This window comes from Parasteatoda tepidariorum, chromosome 5 (genome assembly GCF_982258835.1).
Source record: "Parasteatoda tepidariorum strain Cologne lab strain chromosome 5, Ptep-v5.0, whole genome shotgun sequence".
Taxonomy (NCBI): domain Eukaryota; kingdom Metazoa; phylum Arthropoda; class Arachnida; order Araneae; family Theridiidae; genus Parasteatoda; species Parasteatoda tepidariorum.
Window position 1 is genome coordinate 378,213 of NC_141759.1, and position 23,151 is coordinate 401,363.

The 23,151-nt window shown below is 29.1% G+C and overlaps 2 protein-coding genes across 11 annotated transcripts in view; one reads left to right on the top strand and one right to left on the bottom strand.

The window, feature by feature from the left end:
• Positions 1 to 1,776, bottom strand: part of Atg5 (autophagy protein 5) — a 32,036-nt gene extending 30,260 nt beyond the window's left edge. For 3 of the 10 annotated variants that reach the window (XM_016070053.4, XM_016070046.4, XM_016070047.3), the window contains exon 1: positions 1,707 to 1,776. In XM_016070053.4, coding sequence (XP_015925539.1) covers positions 1,707 to 1,721 — 15 coding nt within the window. In that variant the 5' untranslated portion in view covers positions 1,722 to 1,776. Of the gene's footprint in view, positions 1 to 1,292 lie in introns of all 10 variants that reach the window. The other 7 variants (XM_016070049.4, XM_071184818.2, XM_016070048.4 and 4 more) reach the window with 4 other exon arrangements.
• A 75-nt stretch (positions 1,777 to 1,851) lies between these two features.
• Non3 (Ribosome production factor 2-like protein Non3) lies at positions 1,852 to 21,893 on the top strand. The gene is made up of 9 exons (XM_016070045.5): positions 1,852 to 2,076; positions 2,171 to 2,303; positions 11,397 to 11,434; positions 11,537 to 11,576; positions 17,030 to 17,188; positions 17,763 to 17,859; positions 19,724 to 19,826; positions 19,959 to 20,103; positions 21,641 to 21,893. The coding sequence occupies exons 1-9, from the start codon at positions 2,039 to 2,041 to the stop codon at positions 21,866 to 21,868; spliced, it is 981 nt and encodes a 326-aa protein (XP_015925531.1). The 5' UTR covers positions 1,852 to 2,038; the 3' UTR covers positions 21,869 to 21,893.
• Positions 21,894 to 23,151: the final 1,258 nt, after the last annotated feature.

Below are 23,151 nucleotides of genomic sequence, written 5' to 3' on the forward strand. Positions count from 1 at the left end.
GTTGTGCACCCCTAAGCTAGATTTATTTATTGGTGCTACTTTAGGGGTTACTATTTTGTAGGTACTATTTTGTGAACGTTCTAAAAGTTCATCAATCAGTTCAATTGTAATTAAAAATAATAATAAATTAGTTTACGTGATTTGGCAAATTTTTTGTACCAAGTAGCACAGTAAATATTTTAATACACATATAATGCACATAATTTACATATATTAAGATTTTTGACATTAAAATTATAGATTTTCTTTCAAATGACAAGAAGAAACAAAAGCAAAGGGTCCGTTAACAGACCCTTCACCAAACATCTTTCAATAAAAATGGACCCTTTACAAAATAATTAATCTTTTAATCGGACCATTCACAAATTTGTTTATCTTCATTATTGTTTTGTTAATCGAATAAACCCTTCCCAGGAAGGGGGGGGGGAAGAAAGACAAACGTAAACAAACTAAGTTTTGATTTCGTCAGACGCTTTTTCCTTTATTCGTCCAAAATGAATATTCTGCATTCAGCATTATAGGCTAAATACCAAATATTTGTATGCTGTATCCCTAATTTAGTAGCAGCAATTGCTATTCATTTTTTAAAATTTAATTTTTTTAATTATAATTTTACAGTGTTGAGCATAATCTTGTACGTCTTTACAATTTAAAAACTCCTTGAAAAAGTTTTTTGCGTTATTTGCACAAATTCACAAAAGCCGGACCCTGGTTGAAAGAATGTGACTTAACGCTTATTTTATATTCACAATATATACAAAAACGGACCTTTCACAAAATGTCTGGACAGACCCCTGAAAAGGTAGAAAATTTCCCTCTTTATTCATCCTTTGGTCACATGGTTTCATTATATGGACAAAAATTATCAAAATGTGTCTAATATATTTCACTTCAATGATTGGTAGAGATCTCCCTAAACAATCTTTGTTTGACTTTTTGTCTTAGTGGAGAAATGGTATATAATTTCTGCCTAAAAAGTAGCAACTTTTGGCATTGATTTTATGAAATTTAGGGGAGATTTCTGTATTGTGATCTGTGGCAGCGTCAAGTCTTGGAAATTTCCGGGCATTGGCCCGAGAGATATTAAAAAAAACATCACAGAAATGGACAAACTCGAAAAGTACAACTCGTAGCCACCCTCGGGCAAACATCTGCATGTCTTTTTTTTTCAAAAATTTGCAAGTTTTTAATCTATTAGGCACCTTGGCGATTGTAGCTGGCGCGGCAGATCACAATACTGAAATAACCCGGAAATTTATACGCCCTAATTTACAGTAAATTTAATACTTTACTTGTTCTTCTAAAATTTATGTATCCAATAAATACTATTCAGCCATTTGGTCATTCATTCTTGGTAAAGAAATTTTAATAGCTTGTAATGCATTATGACATAGCTATGATGACTTTTTAAGGTAGGGAACCAAAATATACGCACAGAGGCAAATTTTATTAGATATTTAGCTTTTAAACTCCTTTCGAATGCTGTAATATGCCACATTTAGTTAAAGTAATTGATAAGATTCCAAATATGTTAGATAAACGTTAAAATGATTAACATCCTGTGACAAAATTTTAAACATAATTAACACATTCAAGAAACTATAATGAGAAAAAATAAACTATATTATAGAGTAAAGAACACAAATTGTAGAAATGAAATAAAAATTGGTCATAAAATTTCATTTATATTTCATTAAAGAACTCACGAAGCATTTATACATTACGAGAAAATAGAGGTATATCTAAACTACTTTAAAAATTTGTTTTGATTGAAGGAAGGTAGTAGAACAGTGCGACGAGAACTTGGTGTAAGCTTATAGCTTTAAATTTTCATTAACGAGGCTTATGGTTGAGGCTAGATAAACAGTGAACTTTTCATAAACGGAACAAAAATAGGTATATGTTTACTATTCATTGCAGTTTTATTTCATTTTATTTGTAAACAGTACGTACATTTCAGCGTGGTAAATAATTCACTGTTTCAAATTTGTAATTAATTCAAATTGTTCCTCCATTTTTTTAATTGAAATTATTCATCATGAAATTTGAAAGCAAAAGTGGTGGTCATCAAGTTGTGTATGTTGGTTACTGTTAAAAATTTTCCTGTATTTTTTTTTTTTTTTTTTTGACAATACATATGTGTTCTTTAATTTGTAATAATTTTTTCTAGGAAACCAAAGACAAGACCTGGGAAGCGCTTTCTTGAAAATCGTGAGCCGAAGTTAATTGAAAATGATAAGAAAGCAATTTTCATTCGAGGTGTTAACGCTAACAATGTTGCTCTTCAAGTATTGAAAGATCTCGTAAGTTATATATTTTTATTGATAAAAACAAACAGACGGCAGTCAGTGTACCGTGCTATTGGTAGAGCTGTCTCTTGTCAGGGTCGCCATCGAGTCAGGGTGCAAAAATTGCTTGAGCAATATAATTTCGTAGCAATTATTAACTAGTCCACAAATATATATTTATATAAAATCTGTTTTTTTATGTAGTTTTTAAATTTTGAGGGATCTGAGCACTGTTGCCAGGTGTCGATAACCTTTCACCCCCAGATGGCGTTATAAAATCCCCTAAAAAAATTTTTAAAAAAAATCAAAATTTTTAATTATTAAAAAACAGTACAAAAGTTAAATAATGTATAGGAAACGTTGCTTTAATACTTTGTGATATTTTATTATCAGCATCTTTTTTACATTTCAATCGTTACTAATCAATCTACTAATTTTTTTCAATACTTTTGACTCGCACATTTTTACATAAATATTTTATTATCAACGATATAGTCTTTTTAATATTCTAGTTCTGACATTATGCTTACATTTCTGATAAAATATCCTACATATTTTCTTCAATACTTTCTGATTTCTATATTCTGATTTCTATATGTTTTCACTGTTAAACATTTTTAACATAGAAGAAGTAGGTACAAAATTTTGACAACCATTAGAAAGTTCATATTGAGTCCACAAATTAGCAAGAGCTGTAGTAATAGACATTTTATATCTCAATTTGTCTTTAATAATATTTAATATGAAGAAACATCTCTCCACCGCTGCATTTTAAAACGGAATACTTAATAAGGCTAAAACAAGAGTCAAAACCTGTTTGAATTTTAAATTTCTGCATGAATTTTTAATTTTGCCGATTTTTTTCCATAATAATTCTGTAGAATTACAATTCAAATCATCTACACTCGAGAGTAAATCTCACTCAGCAATTGTTTCATCGATATCAATACAAATTGATGAAAATTTAGCAACAATATCTGTAATATTTGCCTTAACAAATTTACGTGTTGAATCCGGTGAAAACTTTTTTTATAGACTCTAATGTTTCAAAATTAGTTGGTATTCTGTTCTGAATTTCTTTGTACAATTTAACAACAAAATTTATGTATCTTTATTTAACATTAATCATTTTATGTAAATCATCGATTTTCGTATTCAACTGCTTTAAAAGTTACTTGTTAAGATTCGTTTTTGCACGATTTAAAAATTATTACTCGCAACTCCCATTAGCGCAATTTAAAAATTCAATATCGCGTGTATTTAAGTGTTTTTAAAACCCAATATCGCAATTTGTATTTAAACGTTTTTGAAACCCAATATAGCGATTCATATTCCCGCTAGTTTAAAATCCAATGTCGAGATTCATATATATTTTTAAATTTCAATATTGCGATTCGTTATCAGGCGGTTGTAATATCAAACATCGATTTTCGGATTTATACGCGGTTTAAACATTACTCGTTGCGATAAGTATTCACGGACTCTAAAAATTGTGCATCGTGATTCTTATTTACGCGATTTAAAAATCCAATACCGCGATTTGTATTTTCGTGCTTTTAAAATCTAATATCGTGATTCTTATTCACGTGATTTTAAAATTCAATATCGTGATTCTTATTCACGCTATTTTAAACTTGAACATCGCGATTCTTATTCACACGATTTTAAAATCAAACATTGTGGTTCTTATTCACGCGATTTTAAAATCCAACATCACGACTCTTATTCAAGTGATTTTAAAATCCAACATCGCGATTCTTTTTCACGCGATTTTGAAATCAAGCATCGCGATTCTTATTCACGCGATTTTGAAATCCAATATCGCGATTCTTAATCTAAGGCCTCTAAAAATTGTGTGAGAAATGAACTTTCTTGTCCTATTAACACTGATGATCAAAAGTCTGCAAAACGCAGTCTACAGATCAGTCATGTTTATAAAAGACCATCGAAAAAACAAAGAACTGATAAGAAAGTCCATAAAGGTCCTTTGAAATGTTTTTTTAAAATGATGTGATACATAAAATCGTGCTTATGCATATTTACTCAAAGTTATCTAAATTATTAAAAAAAAATTATTTTAATCAAGATTTTATTTAAGAACATAATTACCATTTATTTATATTTATTTGAATAGATAATAATGTAATCATTATCAGATTGGCTATTGATATCATATCAATTATTTTTTTTATTTATTTTTTTTTTTTGCATGTTTAATGCTACAGTTATAAACTTCCTCTTTTTTGTGTTTTTGTCAATCACATTCCTGAAATACAATTTGTTTTTAGCGTCTTTATACATTGAATAGAGTTGCTTTGCAGTATAACATCTCTTTTTATCCGCAGCAATACCGAAATGTATTTTCAGAGGCTCCCATTGATCAAGAATGATTTTAATTTATTCTATTCGAGCTAGCCATCTAGTTTCAAATAACTTGGAAGTCTTAATAGGATCAGCGACTTCATTTAGCTTATAAACTTTTTTGTAATCCAGTTGTCTTTTTGTGCTGTTGGAAAACCAATTGTGAGTTTCACAAATTAAAAAATCAAGATTGGTTGACAGAACAGAAAATGCATGTTCAGCAGCAGGATGTAAAGAATGACAATAATGACATATACATTTCACAATAAATGCATGAGGAACATCTTGAAGTAATCTTGTTGAAAATGAATTGCGAGAGCCCACCATGACATTCATTAGCACCGTCAATGCCCATTCCAAGCCTTTCCTTTCAGTCGTAAATTTTTCCAAAATTGTCTTGAAAGATATATTCATTGTTTCGGCTTCAATTTCAACAATTCAATAAAATGTTGTAATGACTTTACATTTTTTCTTGCTGAAGTAACGTATCATAATACCCATCACTTTCTTTGTTTTTATCATCAACTTTGAGAGAATAGTAAGATTCGCCAACATCATCAATCAAATCTTGAAACATACATAGGCTTATGACATTTATGAGTAAAGATAAGCATTTTGTACGATGGAGTTGATATTTTGAAGCATATCTGATTTGTCATCTTTATGAGCTCGTCTAAGTGATCCATGATTGAAATCAAACAATGCTCTGCTATAAAACAAGCAACTTTTAGTTCGGCAATTTTACGTCTATCGTCTATAGATTTCTTAGCAAACTGTGTAATTTTTGGAGTTAAGGAAACAGCTTCAGATTCTTCCATTTTTTTGCTGTGCTTGTCTGTTGCTGCATGATTTGCCAAATCTTTTTTATGTGCCTTTAGCTCAACTTTACAACATTTACAAAATACTAACTCACTTCTTCCAGTCACCGATGTCAACCACTCTGCAAAAAAAAAAAAAAAAAAAAATATATATATATATATATATATATATATATATATATATATATATATATATATATATATATATATATATATATATATATATATATATATATATATATATATATATATATATATATATATATATATATATATATATATATATATATATATAAGTTTTATTTGAAATAATGTGCTGATAATTAAATAAAAGGATGAACAATTGTACTATTAATTTACCGTTAAATTGCTTTTCGTGTTCCCAATCTTTCTTGTACTTTTGTACATACTTCTTTTTTTCTTTATCCTTTGGCATTATTTTTAAACCTTGCACATTAAAAATTTTAAATAATTTGAATTCAAATTCACTAAACGTACAGGTTGATCGAGCTAAGTAATAACTTACTGCATTTATCAAAGGGATTAAGTTCTAAAATTAAGTCTTTTTGTTTTGATTTAATATATTGATTTTTATATTACCATCTCACAGTTTTAGTTGTAAAATTTGATATTAGAACATAACCAAAATGAAACTAATAAAATTCACGAATAACCCCAAGACAAACCCCTAAAAACAAATTCCTCTAAAACACCCACTGAAGATAAAAAATCACCCTAAATTTGGGGGGGGGGGAAACCCTTAATCTGGCAACACTGTATCTGAGTTCCTTCTCCCATGTGCACATATATTATTAAAAATGACTGTCTTCAAAACTGTTGAATAACAAGTTTTGTTGAAGCAAATGAAAATTGAATAATGCTTCTAACTTTTTACTGTGATTTTAAGTGTGAATTGAAAAAAATTATTTAAAATTAAAATTCTTATTTAAAATTCATAAATAATTCATAATAAATATTTAAAATTCATTCTTAAATAAAAGATAGAAAGTCATTGTCATCAATTTTATGAGTTTATTCCCTTATTCTTTCTTTTAAAATTGTTATAAGATAAGATAAATTCACAATTTTGTAAATCAATGTAGACTAGGGGTGCGCAACCTTTTTGAGTGAAGGGCCACTTGCACAGCAGGTTGGCTAACGAAGGGCCGCACATGTATTTCGACATGTTAATGACAAATGTAGTAATGTTTATTTAAACCTTCTCTTTCTATTTTTTTTATCAATAAACTTAGTAATATATTTGTAAAAAATTAAAGGTGTTCCATTATTAGAATTCATTCAAAAGTAAAAAAACCTTAGCTTTTTTTTTTACCAAAAAAAATTTGCTATTTTTATCACATGAATAATAGATTTATCAAAATAAACAAAGAAAAGAAATGTTTTTTTTTTATCATATCATGCAATACGAAAATTCATTTTAGAATTAAATTCTAATAAATAAAAAAAAAATGCAATGCCCACAGAATGAAAGTAGGAAAAAATTTAGTCATAATTATGACTAAATTAGTCATAATTAACTAATTTAGTCATAATTAAGTAATATAAATTCAAATTAAATATTTTAATTGAAGAAAATTTGGTTTTAAACAAAATAGGTTTTAAACAAAAGCCTAAAATAAAAACAAAACTATGATAGTTTAAAATAAAATTCAATGCTTATTTTGTAATGTACTTTATTATTTCATTTTATTAATTATTAGATTTTTTTTTATCATAAACCTTTTTTTTTTATTTTTAATCGAAAACGATCACCACTTAAGCAACAAAAAATTGAAATCTTAACTACAAACAGTGAGCAGTTTAAAAATTCACATTTTCCTCCATTTTATGAATTTCTCAAGTTGCAATAACATTGCATTTAAATTAGGGATGTAATGAGTATTTGGCCCTTCTGTGAAAAATTCAGTTTGTTGAATGATCTGTCAAATATTCGGCAGAATATTTTTCAGAAATATATTTTTCTAAGTTTTTTTTTATTTTTGAATTTTTAGATATTACTTTTTTAAAAAAAATAAAAAAAATTATAATCAGATAAGTCAATTCTGTCATTTTTTCGATACTTTGAGAATTGAGAAGGATTTTTTTCCATTTTTCGCTGTTTTTATTATAACCCAGCATTTTAACAGAACGTCTCATACTATTAATTTATTATCACTCTTTCCCTGTACTGTAATATAAATAAACAGTAACATGGAAAAGTGTGATTTTCTGTATTAAAGTTTTATTTCAGGAACTAAGAAAAATTTGTTTTTTTCTGTTTTTCTTTTTTAAGGCATTTTTATTATGACAGCATTTTTTTTTTAAAAATAAAGTTACTAATAAAATTTATTTTATAGCCATTTTTTTTCTTCTAAAATTATGGCAATGAGAAAAATTTAAATTGAGATTTTCAGCATAAGATTTTCATTTAAAAAATTAAGAACGTTTTTTCTAACTTTTTATTTTCTTTAAATAAAAAAAGCTTTTTTTAGACGTTTTTATTATAACACAGTAATTTTTAATAGCATTTCTGTTGACTTAATTCTTTTTTCTTGGCTTTTTCTGGTAATTGGAAAACTGAGATGTTAAGCTTAAAAATTGTCTTCCAAAAATTAAGATTGATTTTTATGTTCTTTTGTTTCGCTTTGCGACATTTTCAAAAACCTTCTTGATTGGCCTTATTTTTTAGAGTTAATTTAGGAATACGTTTTTCCACATATTATTATTCTGAGCATTGAAATGTTAGTTTCAGTGTTTCTATGCTGCTAAAAGAGTTTGCTATTTGGCCCCAAGTGTACGGTGTTCAGTCGATTTTTTTTGTGCCGAATATTTGGTTTTTGACCAAATCACAATTCATTACCACATTCGACCAAATCATATTCGTTGCGGGAAAAAAAGAAGGAAAAATAACTAGGATTTACGATAAAACTGTACCGAAATACCGTATCAAAAAGTGATTATTTAATTGTGCGATTGACAATCACGTGTCTTAGTAACATCATAATCAAATAACGGGATCATCAAAATCATGTGGAAAAGTATAGAAATAATTGGGGGGGGGGAATTACTTATATTTATGCTGAACTCAGCATGAATAAAGCTTGTCAAATGCACAATTTAAAATTTGCATGTCGTTATAGAATAATTGAAATTTTTTGTAATACGTGGGAACGCATAGCAATAACTGCCGAAAAAAAATTTTGAAAAAAGAATAGCAAAAAAAAAAGATAAAAAATCACTTAGATTTAAGATTAAATTGTCACAAATAAAGTGCACCAAAAAGTTATTATTTAAATGGGTGATCTGAAACTCGCGTCGTAATAAAAATTAGGGATTTTCGATATCACGTAAAAAAGCGGAAATAACTGTTTTAAAAAAAAACCTTTATATTTACGATAAAATCGGCTTAAAGAAAGCGCATTAAACGTACATTTACTAAAGAATCTGTTAAAATTGATTGCGTCAACACGTGATGACTTAAAAGTGCAATTAAAGATTGCCATTTTTAAAATTTTTTTTAATTGTGTTTAGAAGCTCTCGCGGGCCGCACTTCAGTAGTCGAAGGGCCGCATTTGGCCCGCGGGCCGCAGGTTGTGCACCCCTAATGTAGACCATTTGTTTTATATATTTAAATAAGAATATATTGGTATGACTTATACTGGCATTAAATATGGCTGACTTAATATGTAATACAAATTGATTGACCCTCCGCGTACGTCCCCCACTATGGGTCACGTGAAAATCTCGGGCGAAGACATTTTCCCCCTGATTTCAATACGGATCCCGCCATTTCCCCGTGTACGACCATCATCTGATGCTTATTTTCGCTACTAGGTGGCACTAGAGGATTCGGGAATTTCGCAAGTTATATAGAAAAATTCGTAGAAGGAAGATAATAACGCCTACTTTTTAATATAGTAACCAGTAGATTGATGCTTTAACGTTGCATTTCATATCATACTTATAATTTTTGATATTTAGTGGTGAAAAAATTACTTAAAATGAAAAGTGCTAAACTAAAAGTAACTTAAAAATCGCCCCGTATTTCAGGACTGGAAAGTATAAAAACTGAACCGAACGCGGAGGGTTAACATGCTGTATGGAATATGTATTTTCAGTTACACTAGTCAATCATTATTCAATAAACTAGTGTAATGTGTTTTTAGCCTAACAAAATTTTAAAAGCCCCTAAAAGTTTTGAATAATTTTCCTCAAAATCAGGGCTAAAGTGTAAATAGAAGGTCACTCTTTCTTATCTAATTTCAAGTCAAATATCACCAGCAAGTATTATTATAAAACACAAAAAGGGAAAGGTAATTTTCCGTGCTTTACTTCAGAAAATATAAAGGTGACATCAAATCAATTATACTAAAAGAATTTCTGTGAATAAAAGCATTATGTTTTTGTTTAGATGTTTAAGAACTTATGTTAGAATTCCGCCAGTAAAATCATTACAGTCTCGTAACTTTGAACAAAAAAGAATTAGAAAATATATTAGGTCAAAGAAAGTAAAATCTTGAACTTCAAATAAATGCTTAATTCTTCCAATATCATAATGTGTTTTTTAATATCATTATTCGAAATATTTATGTGTTTTAATTATAACACCTTTTTTTTTAAAATATTTATGAGCAAGTGTAATAGTATTTCCATTATTATCTGCCCGGATTATATTTTTTTAGCAATTAGTTTTCAAGGTTTTTGTTTCCTAGTGATAATGTATTAAAAAATTGCTGTTATGTATACATTAAAATTAGGCATCCCAATTAATAAACTGTTGTTATCAGACAATATGTAGCTATAAAAGTGCCTTCATATGCTTTCTTTTATTTAACAGCAAAAGTTAAAAACTAAAATAAAATAATAACGACAACTGTTAAGAAATTTTTCTGACTAAATATTTTTTTTTTTAATACTATAAGAAAATCTATGAATGTTGTATTTTTGAACAAAAATAATTTGTTAGCAGTGTAAAGTTTGACTGCTATTATCAGAAAAGTATTGAACATTCAATTCATTTCTTACAGAAAGTGAAAACGACAATGTTTTCACATACTTTTGTTGCGTTTTTTTTAAAAATTTTTTTATCTATGTGCGTCGTGAGGAGAGAATCATAGCTTAAGCTTTAATTAAGGACTGAACCAGCCTTTCTCTCTTTTTAAGTAAGTCTCTTAAGTCTCCCTGCCTTAAAGTACTTTAAAATTTTAAAAAATATATATAGTTGCTGCCTTTAAATTTTCTTACTTAATTAAAAAGGGTGTTTAAATAAGTATATGATGGAATAACAAACGGGACATGGACATGATGGAATGGCAAAATGTTCAACTCTGTAGTCTTGTAATTTTTAACCAATCCAGAAGGCAAGGAAACTCCTGTATCAGTACCCCCAGAGGTATGATTTGTTCTAGGAACATGTAGAACTCGACAGATTTAACATGCATTAGTCACCATTTTCTACACGGGGAGTCTTCGGCCGGCAGGGATCACGATAATTGTTTTAGTGCTATAAACTGTTTTCAATAAACATTAAATAATAGCAAATTAAGATGTGTTATTATTTCTTAATACCTAATAATCTGTTGAACCCTGAAAAAATCTTTTAGAAGTCTGTGGGTTGGACTTTTCTTTAAAAAATATGCAATAGTTTTTACAATCTTCTTGGCTTTTTTTTTATTTTAGAATCTTAAACATATTTGTTATTTATTATATTTTATTAAAAAAAAGTTGAATGTTTATTTATGTTCGTTTTTCAAAAAAAGTTGGTATCTGATGTAGGTAATTAAGATGTTTCCCTTATAGAATAAAATTTTGTTTTATTTACGACATACTTAAGTTATTTTAAATGTGTATTTGAGTAGTTACTTTTTATTGTTGTAATAACTGGAATGATATACTTGTTAACTAATTCTTCAATTTATTTGCATTTTAGTCTATGTTGAAAAAGCCTCATACAGTGTTTTATAACAAGTAAGTTATGTTGTTTTTTTTTTTTATTAGTGTAATTGTTGTAAGACTTGATTCACATTGCAGTTTTTTTTTTCATCTTGATTTTTATTTTTCTTCTTTTAGAAAAAACGATCTAAAACCATTTGAAGATGCAACTCCTTTGGTATGTTGTATTGTAACATATTTTTTTCTTTCGTATTTATCTATATACAATTATTGAAATGCAATATTATTGTACGCAGAGTAATTATTTTTTTAAGTGTAAGTTAGTTTTGCTCATAAGTTAATTTATAAGTAAATTTGCTAAAAGTTAAAATGCTTTTAAAAGCTCATTGTAAAGCTGTAACGAAATGTAATTTGACCATCATCTATATACTGAATATTCGGCCATCACCTTTTATGGCAGCCTAAAAGAGAACTTAATTTTTTAAGAACTTTAATTATTGCATTATTCTTATGTATTATTTTGTAATATAATTATAAATGTATTACAGTGCTATAGATAAATGTATTACAGTGCGAACCCTGCTATAGTGTACCGTGATTGAAAATTAAGTTTGTACAGGTTGAAAAAAGTACTTGTGTAGCTAAAAATTAGTTTTAATTTCTCCTTTTATGAAAAAAAATTGTGATTTTTGATTGAACACAATTTGATTTTAAATAGAGTTCATCAATTTTCTTATCTAAAATGTGCTAAAAATGAAAGATTTTTTGATCTACATTTTCTGTAGAAAAAAACGTATTGAGGACATTTATGGCTGATCTTACTTCAGCTATATATGGTGCTGAAAGTTCATTTTTTTCTTCAATATTTTCTTCTAATAAGTCTTCTCTACCTTCGTTTGTTTGTTTTATTTCACTGACAATGTCATCATCGGTTGGAGTACCAGAAGTACAACATTCAAATTGCTCAATAACGTCCTTAGGAAAAATATCCATTCCCTGTTTTTTTAGCCATAGAGAGATAGGTAAATTTTCTTCTTCCTCCACATTGGAATCTTTTACTTTAAGACCCTTTGAAGGACCTGCATGTCGGAAACAGTTACGAATTGTAGCTGATGTTACTTGCCTCCATGATTTTTATAGCAAAAATATTGCTTTTAGAAGAAAAATGTTGCATTCTGAATCCATGTTTGTTTTTTTTCATAGTTATCTAAAATACTCATAACTAATTGTCTCCTATAGTGAGACACCTGAATAACACCCTGGTCTACACAGAAATCTTATTTGGTGGTAAAAATATGAGCTTAATACACTTTAGTCTTTCTAAATGGGGGTGAGCTGTGCAATTGTCTTCAAGAAAAACAATTTTACGATTTACTTTTTATAAATCACTGTCCCACTGTTGAAGTTCTTCAAAAAAAGTTTTGATTAACTTCTTTTTGATTGGCTTTGTAGTTAACAGGCAGTTTTTAAAAAAATTTTAAAGCACCTCGGTTTTTGAGATTTACCTATGACAGTTTTCCACTTTTCCTACCCTTCATCTTTGCACAAACAAGAATTGTTATTCTCACTTTGGAGAGTTTACCATTAGTGCATTTTTCTCCTTTAAATTAATGTCTGATTGAAAGTCAATTTGTAACATAGTCCAGCTTCGTCATAGTTAAAAATGTCTTTCCCTTCATAATTCTGTATAATATTTGGCCACATTTCTGTTTTCCCCTTTTCCACATTCGTTGCATCAACACTTTCTTCTTCTGCAATAATCTTTCCTGAAGAAATATTATTCCGTTTTTTTTTTAAAATCTGTCCAGCCATCCATTGGAGTACACTGTATCCTTTTCCTCTAACTTTTCAGCTAACTCATTCGCTTTAATTTGAAGCATAGGTCCTGCTGAGTACAGGGGTGTGATTCTTCCGTGGATTTCTGATTTTTCCATTTTTTTCCGCTAATTTCTGCAGAAAAAATTTTTTGATCAAGTTAAAATATTTCATGAGGAATTTAATTTTCCGGCGAAAGTATTGAAGTCCTCATTCCCCTCTCTGAAGTTTCTCTAAAAATCATTTCTTTGGGATAAAACTGGTTGATCTTTATACAGGGATGCGATTTTTTCGCTTTTACCTCTCGAATTTCAGCCTTTTTATCAAGAACTCCAATTCTCTAAAAAAAAAAAAAAAAAAATTATATATATATATATATATATAAATATCTCTCTTTTTTGTGAAAATTCAGTCGTTCAAATAAAATAATTATATTTATTTACGATTTTCAAAGATAAACAGAAAGTTTAAACTACGTCCTAGCTGCTAACCCCTCCACATTTTTATTAATCTTAGCTATTTTCTCCGCTTTTACGCACAGAAAATAAGATTTTCCGTATTTTTATCCATCCGCCGGATAGCTCGTATTTTCACAATTCAGACGTCGCTGCTTCCTGTATTCTGGCGTGAAAACAAACGGAAAAAAAATACAGATAGATTTGCGGTGAAAATATTTATTTGTTCATTCAATTAATCTTGTAAATTTTTGTTTATTATGTCTGAACAAAAACAATACAAACAAGCCTTTTAGGAATCTCAAGTCCTGACTCTGCAAATATATCGATTTTTATTCACGCGATTTTAATATCAATCATCGATTTTCGTATTTACCTGATTTAAAAGTTGCGCATTGCGATTCTTATTTACGCTATTTAAATATCGTACATTATAATTCTTATTTACGAGATTTAAAAATCCTATATTGTGTTTGTATTTATGCATTTTTAAAATCGCCATTTTATTATCAAGCATCGATTTTCGTATTAACCTGATTTGAAAGTTGAACGTTGCGATTCTTATTTAGGCGTGCATTGTGATTCTTATTTATGAGATTTAAAAATCCAATATCGCTATTTGTATTTACGTGCTTTTAAAATCCTATGTAGCTATTCGTATTCGCACGATCTTAAAATCCAGTGTCGTTATTCGTTTTTCCTGTTGTAATATCAAACATCGATTTTCGTATTTATATGTGCTTTAAAAATTAGACATTGGGATTCTTATTTGCGCGATTTAAAAATTATGCACCATGATTCGTATTAACGTGATCTAAAAATTACACATCATGATTTGTATTTTTTAAATTCGATATAGAGTTTCATATTCACGCGATTTAAAAGCCTCATATCGGGATTCATATTCTCTCAATTTAAAATCGGGCATGTGATTCATATTCATACAATTTTAAAATTAATCATCGGGATTTATAAACACATGGTTTACAAGTTTAAAAATCACACTTTTTTTGTCAAATTTTTGTGTATATATAATGTATATTCATTCTTAGATTTCCTCTTTTTTACTTTCTGACTACTCTCATCCCTGTGAGTAGTGAACCATTTTAACAAAGCTTCTTCTGCAATCTCTCTTTCAGCTCAACATAGTTTTTTCAACGAAACCATGCGGCAAGAATTGCACTTCGATTTTTCCAAATGTTTGAAACTGTAGATTTTGACTAGGAAAATTCCTTACACAGTGCCGATTGTTTGGTTCCGTCTTCAATATGTTTTACAATTTTAACCTTGTCTTCTATCGAAAATGCTTTCCTCTTTAGAGAATTTGCCACTACCTTTGGAATAAAAATCTTGTCTCAAATAGATGATGTGAGAAATGGAATAGAGCAGCTGTAGAACGAGTTAAATTGTTCCCCTTCTTGATTGTCGAAGGATGATTTGTAAAGAATATGGTTTGAACAGATCAGAGATTTCCAAAAATTCAGCAGGTGGCCAAACTAACTAGTTGTAAAGCAAGCTTGGGGAAAAGGGACAAAGAGAGGATTGTCAGGGAGGTGGGAGTATATGATAAATGTTCTGTTTAACATTTATTACAGTATAGTTAAAAGTGATAAGCATAAAGGAGTGAAATATGACCCATTGTATAGGGATGCATTAATTTTCAGTCCCAACACCTGCAAGTTTAAAGATTAAGGACTGAAAAAGATATTTAGAGAAATGAAATTTGAGTCCACTATAACCGAATTTCCAAGTTCTCAGCTGTTCACTATAAGCGTTAAAAATAACATTATTTAAATAGGAGTATGGACGGAAAGTTCACTGCATCCGAGTGTTCACTATAGTGTGGTTCGATTATATTTTGTAAAAAGAAAAGTAATTTTGGTGGTGAATTTTAAACGCATGAGATAAAAAGTCTGAAGTCAATAATTAGAATCATTATTTCTTAATAAAGGTTTTGATATATGTATTGAAAGAAAATAATTTAAAAAGCATCTAAAAGGTATATATATATATTTTTTATAGATTGATTAATTTCATGTAACAAATCGGCACAAAACCATGTTTAAATTGAATTAGAATTAGCTAATGAGACAGAACAGAAAATATTCATGACTGTCAGAAAAACTTCGCTGGCCACTGTAAGATTTGAGATTGTAGTAAAATTCACCTTGAAATACTTATGTATTTTTTTACTATACAGCCCTTCATAATTGAAATTAAGATTTTTAATATGTAATGTTTTGTGGTGAAAAGAAATTAATAGTGCATATGAAATAAGACAAGAGTATAGAGCTCATAAAATAAGTACAAAAGATAGAGAAAACATGAAAAATATATTTTGTACTATATATATATATATATATCTATAGCATAATAAATAAATACAATTGTAGGAAGTTAGTTTTTCTGGAAATAGTTACTATAATAAGCTTTGCAACAAAACAATAACAGGGATGATTGTATTCCAGGTTTTCCAAATCATGTGATTATTTTGCGTAATGACACTATCTCAAGACCGTTGTTTTACAGGCTTCCACAAATCAAACTTTCATTTCAAAACTTTCGCTTAATCCCATAACAAAGCTTTTACTCCACGTGTTATAATTATCCTCTTTTTTTCTTACCTCGTTTATGTGAGATGATTTTTTTTTTTTATCCTACTTAATAAGTGAACAGCTATGAATTTATCGAATGTGTTTAATGTATAACATTGATAGTATAAAAAGTATAGATAATTCCAAAACTGAGAATATCTTAAAAATTGCACTCTTCAAAAGTAGCTCTTTTTCTAATTGTTTTTTATTATATTTAAATAAATAAAAAAATTGGAAATAATGAAAATTACAGTCTAATTGGTTTAATAAATTTTGGTACTAATATAAATAATATGAATATATATACACACTGATGGAAGAACCAAATCCCAATACCAAAAAAAATTGTCGACTAATTAAATTTCGGCAATGCATTCGTCTAAGTAGCATATTTAATTGATTTATGTTACATCACAAGTTAATGCAATTAAGAGAAAAGCCCTTTCGAATGTGAAATACTGGTACGTTCATAACCGGTTGTGGGTGACACTAAAGTTGTTCTGAATTTTACTAATTCTTACATGATAAAAAAGTAGAGTAGTTAATAAAACATGGATATGATTTATTTAATGTAAGATTTAGGTAAAACTTCTGTAAACAATAAATTCTGTAATATTCTTGTTTTTTATCTAGGTTATTTAAATTTTGTTAGCTGTGAGATTTTAAAGTGAGTCAAATAGAAAGTGGAGGAATTATTATGTCAGTATTTTAGTAAAATTATTTAGAGGAAATGGCATTTTAATTTTGTCTTACTGTTCCTACATCCAAATTTTATTGACTTGATGTTTCATTAAATTAATTTGCAGGAAGGCTTTTGTAAGAAATCTGATGCCTCTCATTTTATGTTTGGGTCTCACAATAAGAAGAGGCCGAACAACATGGTAGCTGGAAGGATGTTTGATCACCAAGTGCTCGACATGTTTGAGTTTGGTATTGAAGATTACAAATCATTGAAAGATTTTAAAGTAAGACATGCAATAAAAGCTTATTATAGTTAATATCTTTTATGCACTTAAGAGCTTGAAAAGCTGCCAGAATTATATTGATATATAATTAGTTACATCCTATAATTTTTTAGAAGTAAACTCCATATATACTTCACTCAGTAATTTTTTTTTTTAAGTAGAAAGAATTGACAGCATTGATATTTATCAGTCAGAATAATTAGTATGATTTTTCAAAAAGATAATTAATGTTAAATTTAAATGATCTTTTATTATTTTGTACAAATATTGACTATAGTAGGTAGAAAAATTGCATTAGTTTCATTTTCTTAGATTATAATTTTCTGAATATTACTTTTATTTATTCATTAATTTTTCTGGTACATATAATCTTTCTTTATTGATATTATTATTGAAAAAATATTTTTTCTTTAATTTTTTTGCATTGTGTTTTAATTTGTAACTTGCTCGTTGTTTTGAGATTTTTTGACCAATTTCTGTTTTCCTTTTAATTTTGATATTTAACAAGAAGTGTGTGTAGTTTAGTGTTTGAATAGCTTCCTCCACAATAACTATATTCTAAACACATTTTCAGACAGCAAAGGTAGCTACAGGCAATAAACCCATGCTTTTGTTCACTGAAGGATTTGATCAGAAACCTGAATTTAAACGAATAAAGAATTTCTTTATTGGTAAGTTTTTTTTTTTTTTTTTTTTTTTTAGCCAATCAAGAATTATATGTTTCTAATCAGTTGTTTGGAAGTTCTAGATTACAAATTACCTTATGGTAGTCAAGAAGAAAATTAAAGTTTTTTTTTTGTTCATTTATTTATTATTAATTTTAAAATAAGTATTCACTCTAGTATTTATTTTTGGTTTGACCAAGCTCACTGAGTGACAGCTAAAACTAGTCTTTTAGTTGTCTAGTATTAAATCTTTTCATTAAAATTTAAGGCAAAATATAAACTAAAGATATATTACATATTAAGCTGATTTAATAGCTTGAAATCCTTTGCATCAGCCATGGGTGCAAGTCTTCCGTCCCCAGGACGGATTTCCGTCTTTCGAAAATGTCCGCGGACGGAATCAAGACTGACTCGAAGACGGAAATCGGAATTTATTTTTTCTGTCCTTAAAAATACTTTTTAGGTCTACGTTATTGGTCTACTTTCTTATGTCCTGTTGTTATTTTATTAAAAGACATGAATAAATATTTTTTGTACAGTATTTAAACCAAGGATGAAAGACTTCCGCGAAAAAGCGGAAATCCACTTTTTTTTTTCTTCCCAATTTTGAAAATTTCCGACCATGTTCCAAAAACTAAAATTTTTGGGAAGTCCTATTGGAGAAACCCAAGCCGCCCGAACGATAGTCGGGTTGCCGCGACTTCCGCTATAGAGTGGAAAGGAATCTAAGCGTTTTGTTTCGGCCGCCGATATTTGATTTTTTTTTTTTTTTGGCTGATTTTCGGAATTTTAAATATTAGGAACTGCAACGGTCTGCTAAAATCGCGATTTTTAATCAGACGATTTTAATATCAATCATCGATTTTCGTATTTAACTGATTTAAAACTTACGTGTTGCAATTTTTTTACGATATTTAAAAATCGTACTAGCAATTCCTATTCACTCAATTTAAAAATCCAATATCGCGATTTGTATTCTCGTGAGTTTAAAATCCAACGTCGCGATTCGTATTCACGCATTTTTAAATCCAATTTTGCGATTCGTTATCACGCAGTTGTAATATCAGATATCGTTTTTCGTATTTTTACGCTATTTAAAAATTTCTCACTGCGATTCGTATTCATGTGATCTAAAAATTATGCATCGTGATTCTTATTCACGCGATTTAAAAATTCAATATCGCAATTTGTATTTTCGTGTCTTTAAAATCCAACAGCACGATTCACATTCACGCGATTTTAAAATCCAATATCATGATTTGTATTTTCGTGTTTTAAAATCCAAAATCGCGATTCATATTCACGCGATTTTAGAATCCAATATCGTGATTCATATTCACGCGATTTTAAAACCCAATATCACGATTCTTGAAAGAAGTAGAAGTAAGTTTTCTCTTGAATTAGTTACTGTAAAGATGTGATATATTTTTCATTAGTAAGTAATTTAATAGTCGCGCCTTCCTATAATTGCTTTTTTTTTATGTATTAGTGGTCAAAATTTGAAAATTACATTTAAGAAAAATTTTAAGTTAACTGTCTAAATGCTTCTGCCACTTTAAATACTGAATAAAAGTCTCCCAGCATTGTTAAAAGTTGCTTTTATAAATCTCAGTATCATATAGAGCCCTCTCCCCTCCTCCTAGTGACCTGCATAGTAAAAGTTCAGTTTTTTTAATTTTTGTCCACTTTCATGCCTGTTAAACTTGATGTATTATGGTAAAGCTTTCTTCGATAGTTTGCATATGTCGAGGGGGTATTGTGTATGTTATGTATTTCAGTCAAAAAATTTTCAGTCTTGGCCTTTTTTCCAACTTGCACCCATGGCATCAGCTTGAAGATACATTATAAAGGGAATTTTTTTTCCTTATAGATTTCTTCAGAGGTCCCGTCATAGAATATGTGAATCTCAAAGGCTTAGAGCATTTGTTAGTGTTTTCTGTGTTTAATGAAAAGATATGCTTTAGAAGTTACAGGTATGTATACTTTATTTTTAAATGTTGACGTTCAAATAGTACTTTTATTATAACAATTGTGCTTAATGAAAAGTGATAATGAATATTTGTTACATTTTTTGTATCATTCAGGTTATCATTTGTTTTTTCTAGAGTATCTCTGAAAAAAACAGAATCAAAAGAGCCCGGTGTTGAACTGGAAGAAATAGGACCACACATGAACTTGACTCTTCGACGTTCCAAATTAGGTTCTGATGACTTCTTTAAGCAGTCTTGTAAACAGCCAAAACAATTGAAGGTAAACTAAGGCTTTATTTATTGTGATTTTTGAACTTTTAAGATTACATATCAAAAATGGAGTTTATGAGTTATAATTTAGTATATTAACAGACATATTATGTTAGAATTATAGTTTGGAAGAAAATGAAAAGATTTTGCTGTAAGTATTTGCTAGTTATTATTATTAGTGTGATTTTTGGAGCTGTTTAAGTCTTAACAGAGATGTGAATGAATTTTTTTTTTTAACTAGCTTTAATTTTCATTAGATTTAATATTCATATTTTCTATGATAAAAATAATAGATATATTTTTCAATAATAAATATATTACTAATGTGTGATAATATGGGTAAAAAAATATTTGTTTAGGATTATAAACCAAATTATATTCAATCCAAAATGAATTGATACATAATCCAAAGTAATATTTAAACAAAGTGATGATGATTTCAAGAGTACCAAGAATGAAGTATCATTTATTAACAAGATACAAACAATTGAAAACACATAGAGCATTATCTGGCATTATTAAAAAGAAAAGCCTTTGCAGCATCATTTAATATTACACTCTTACTTTTTTGATAATTTCAAAATTAATTTTATAAAAAAGAAAGACAAATTTAAAAACTTCCTTAATTTCCTATTGCTATAAGAATTTTTTCCTTAAAGTCAGAAAATGATTATTTAGACTGTTGATTGATATTTGTTATGAAAAGATTTATCTCTTATGAAAGGTACTATTATCAAGGCGTGTCTGGATATTAAGTACAAAAGGCAGCTAATATTGTTTTTCAATTAAATGAAGCCAGCTTTGAGAAAATACATCCTCACTAGCCACCTCCTGGAAGACTATTTTTCAGACACGTCTCGTTGAAAGCTGATAAAGATATGAAAAGCTACTTTGTACTAAGTAATGAAAAAGCCATCATTTAAGCCAAGACAAAAAGAAAATTCATTAAATCTTTGCCTTCTTAGATATTACTTACACCAAAAGGAACAGTTACTTTATATCATTTCATCATATTATAATCATAGGTGTTGATTTTCCAATTGGTACAAAAGGAAAATATGTGTATAAAATTTAACTAATCATTATGCTACTAATTATTTCATGGTTTGTCATTTTTATATACTTAAAATTAGTATAAATTTTTCATTTGCAAAGTAAAGGATTTGCAGCTAAGAATGGAGCAAAATTGCATTGCTTTTTTCGATTTTTGTTTATTATTTTTTTTTATTTACTAGTTTTATGAAATACTAAGTACTAAAATGTTTGGAGAACAGGACAGACTTGGTCCCTGTCTGTTGTTGAATGGTTCTGAAATAAAAATTTTCATTGCATTAATTTTTTTTAGATAGAATTAAAGGTAGCAACAAAAAATAAGAACCTTATAATATTTTTTTTATGTATTTCTTGCAAGTTGTAATAATTTGCAATTGGGTTTCATGTTACTTACATATTGTTCAAATTTATCTGGTTTTATTTTTCAGTAATTCTAATTCAGTTCTTATATTATATTTATTTTCTATTCATATTAATATGTTTTTCATTTTTAGCCCACAAAAGTAAAAAATATGAAGAAGGACACATTTGGTTCCACTCATGGCAGAATTCACATGGAGCGCCAAGATTACTCAAACCTGCAAACTAGAAAAATGAAGGGCTTAAAGAAGCAAAAAATGGGAGAAATGGTTTCTCAAGTGGAATCTTCAGATGGACAAACACCGAAAAGGAAAGCAGAGAAGACAGATTCACCTGTCAAACTTAAAAAAATTAAAACATAAAATTAATAATAAATTTTGTATCTGATTGATTGATCTCTTCACTGTTAGTCTGAACTCTGTAATTTAAATGTAAGTTCAAGTCTTTATCAGTTAAAAATTTACAATTATGAAAAAAGCATTTTCTTTCATTTTATGAATATGCTTTTCAGGTTATTTCACTAAATAGGGAACAGCGTTTAAAATTACATGGGAGGTGATAGAAATCTGAGAAAAGATTTTAAAATCAAATCTCCGTATCAGATCTTTAATAACTTCTTAATTGTAATATTAAATTCTCTTTTTCATACATTTATTTCTATTTTAGAAGCTGTTTTTTACCTTAAATTTAATTTTATAAAATAAAGTGTAATCATTAGCTTAGAAAACATTCAAAACAATATTAATCCTTTTCTTGTGTCCGGTACAGCATATGTACTGGTCGAAAAGACTCCACTCCTTGCGAGGTTGAATTTTGTACCAGTGGTTCTCTTTGCCCCTATATTTTATGACTGCCATCGATCCTGTCATTTCTTCCCCCTGAGGGGGTTTACCTTCTTCAGGTAAACACAGGGAGTCACCCTAGTGATCTGTCCTCCCTTCGTTTTCCTCTCCCTTTACTCCTACTTTTCCCTTTCACTTCCCCCTAGTCGTGGTTGCCAAATTTACTGGTGAGGGCTTGTCATCTGTTTGATTACCACTCTGTTGTGTTGGACATAGATGGGAAGAGACCACCCGCGTGTCCCTGGAAAAGGGGATCCTGGTAGTTGAGGGGCATCTTGGTACTCCAATACACTGCTTTGACCCTTGCTTCAGGTAAACGGGAGGTGCATATTGGCCTGTATGCATCGACCGGCTTGCCACGAACATCATCTGTTGGCTTGGGTCAAGTCCGGGGTCACTTGCTGGGCACCTTGTTAAGGGTGGAGGCTGCTTCAGGGGTGACTCGCGGGCGTATAACTATAGGCTAGCATTGGTGTATGTAACGTACTGGTGTCAGAACCAATATGTTGCCTGCATCCCCTTAATTGGACTCCTTGGTGGGTGGTGCCGCTGGTAGTTGAAGTCCTTGAAATTTTCTATGGCGGCAAGGTGTTTAGTTCCGCACACCATAGCAAAAAAAGCGGAACACCTTTACCACCGTGTGAATATGCTGGTTATTTTAATATAGCATTGTTAAATCCCCCTGTTTCTAACACTTCGTTTAGTAAAATATCCCCATTTTTGATACACAAAGCTCTTATCTCTGTTTTAGGAGAAGTAACGTCTGTTCGAAAATTACGATCAGGTGACCTCTTAGTACAGGT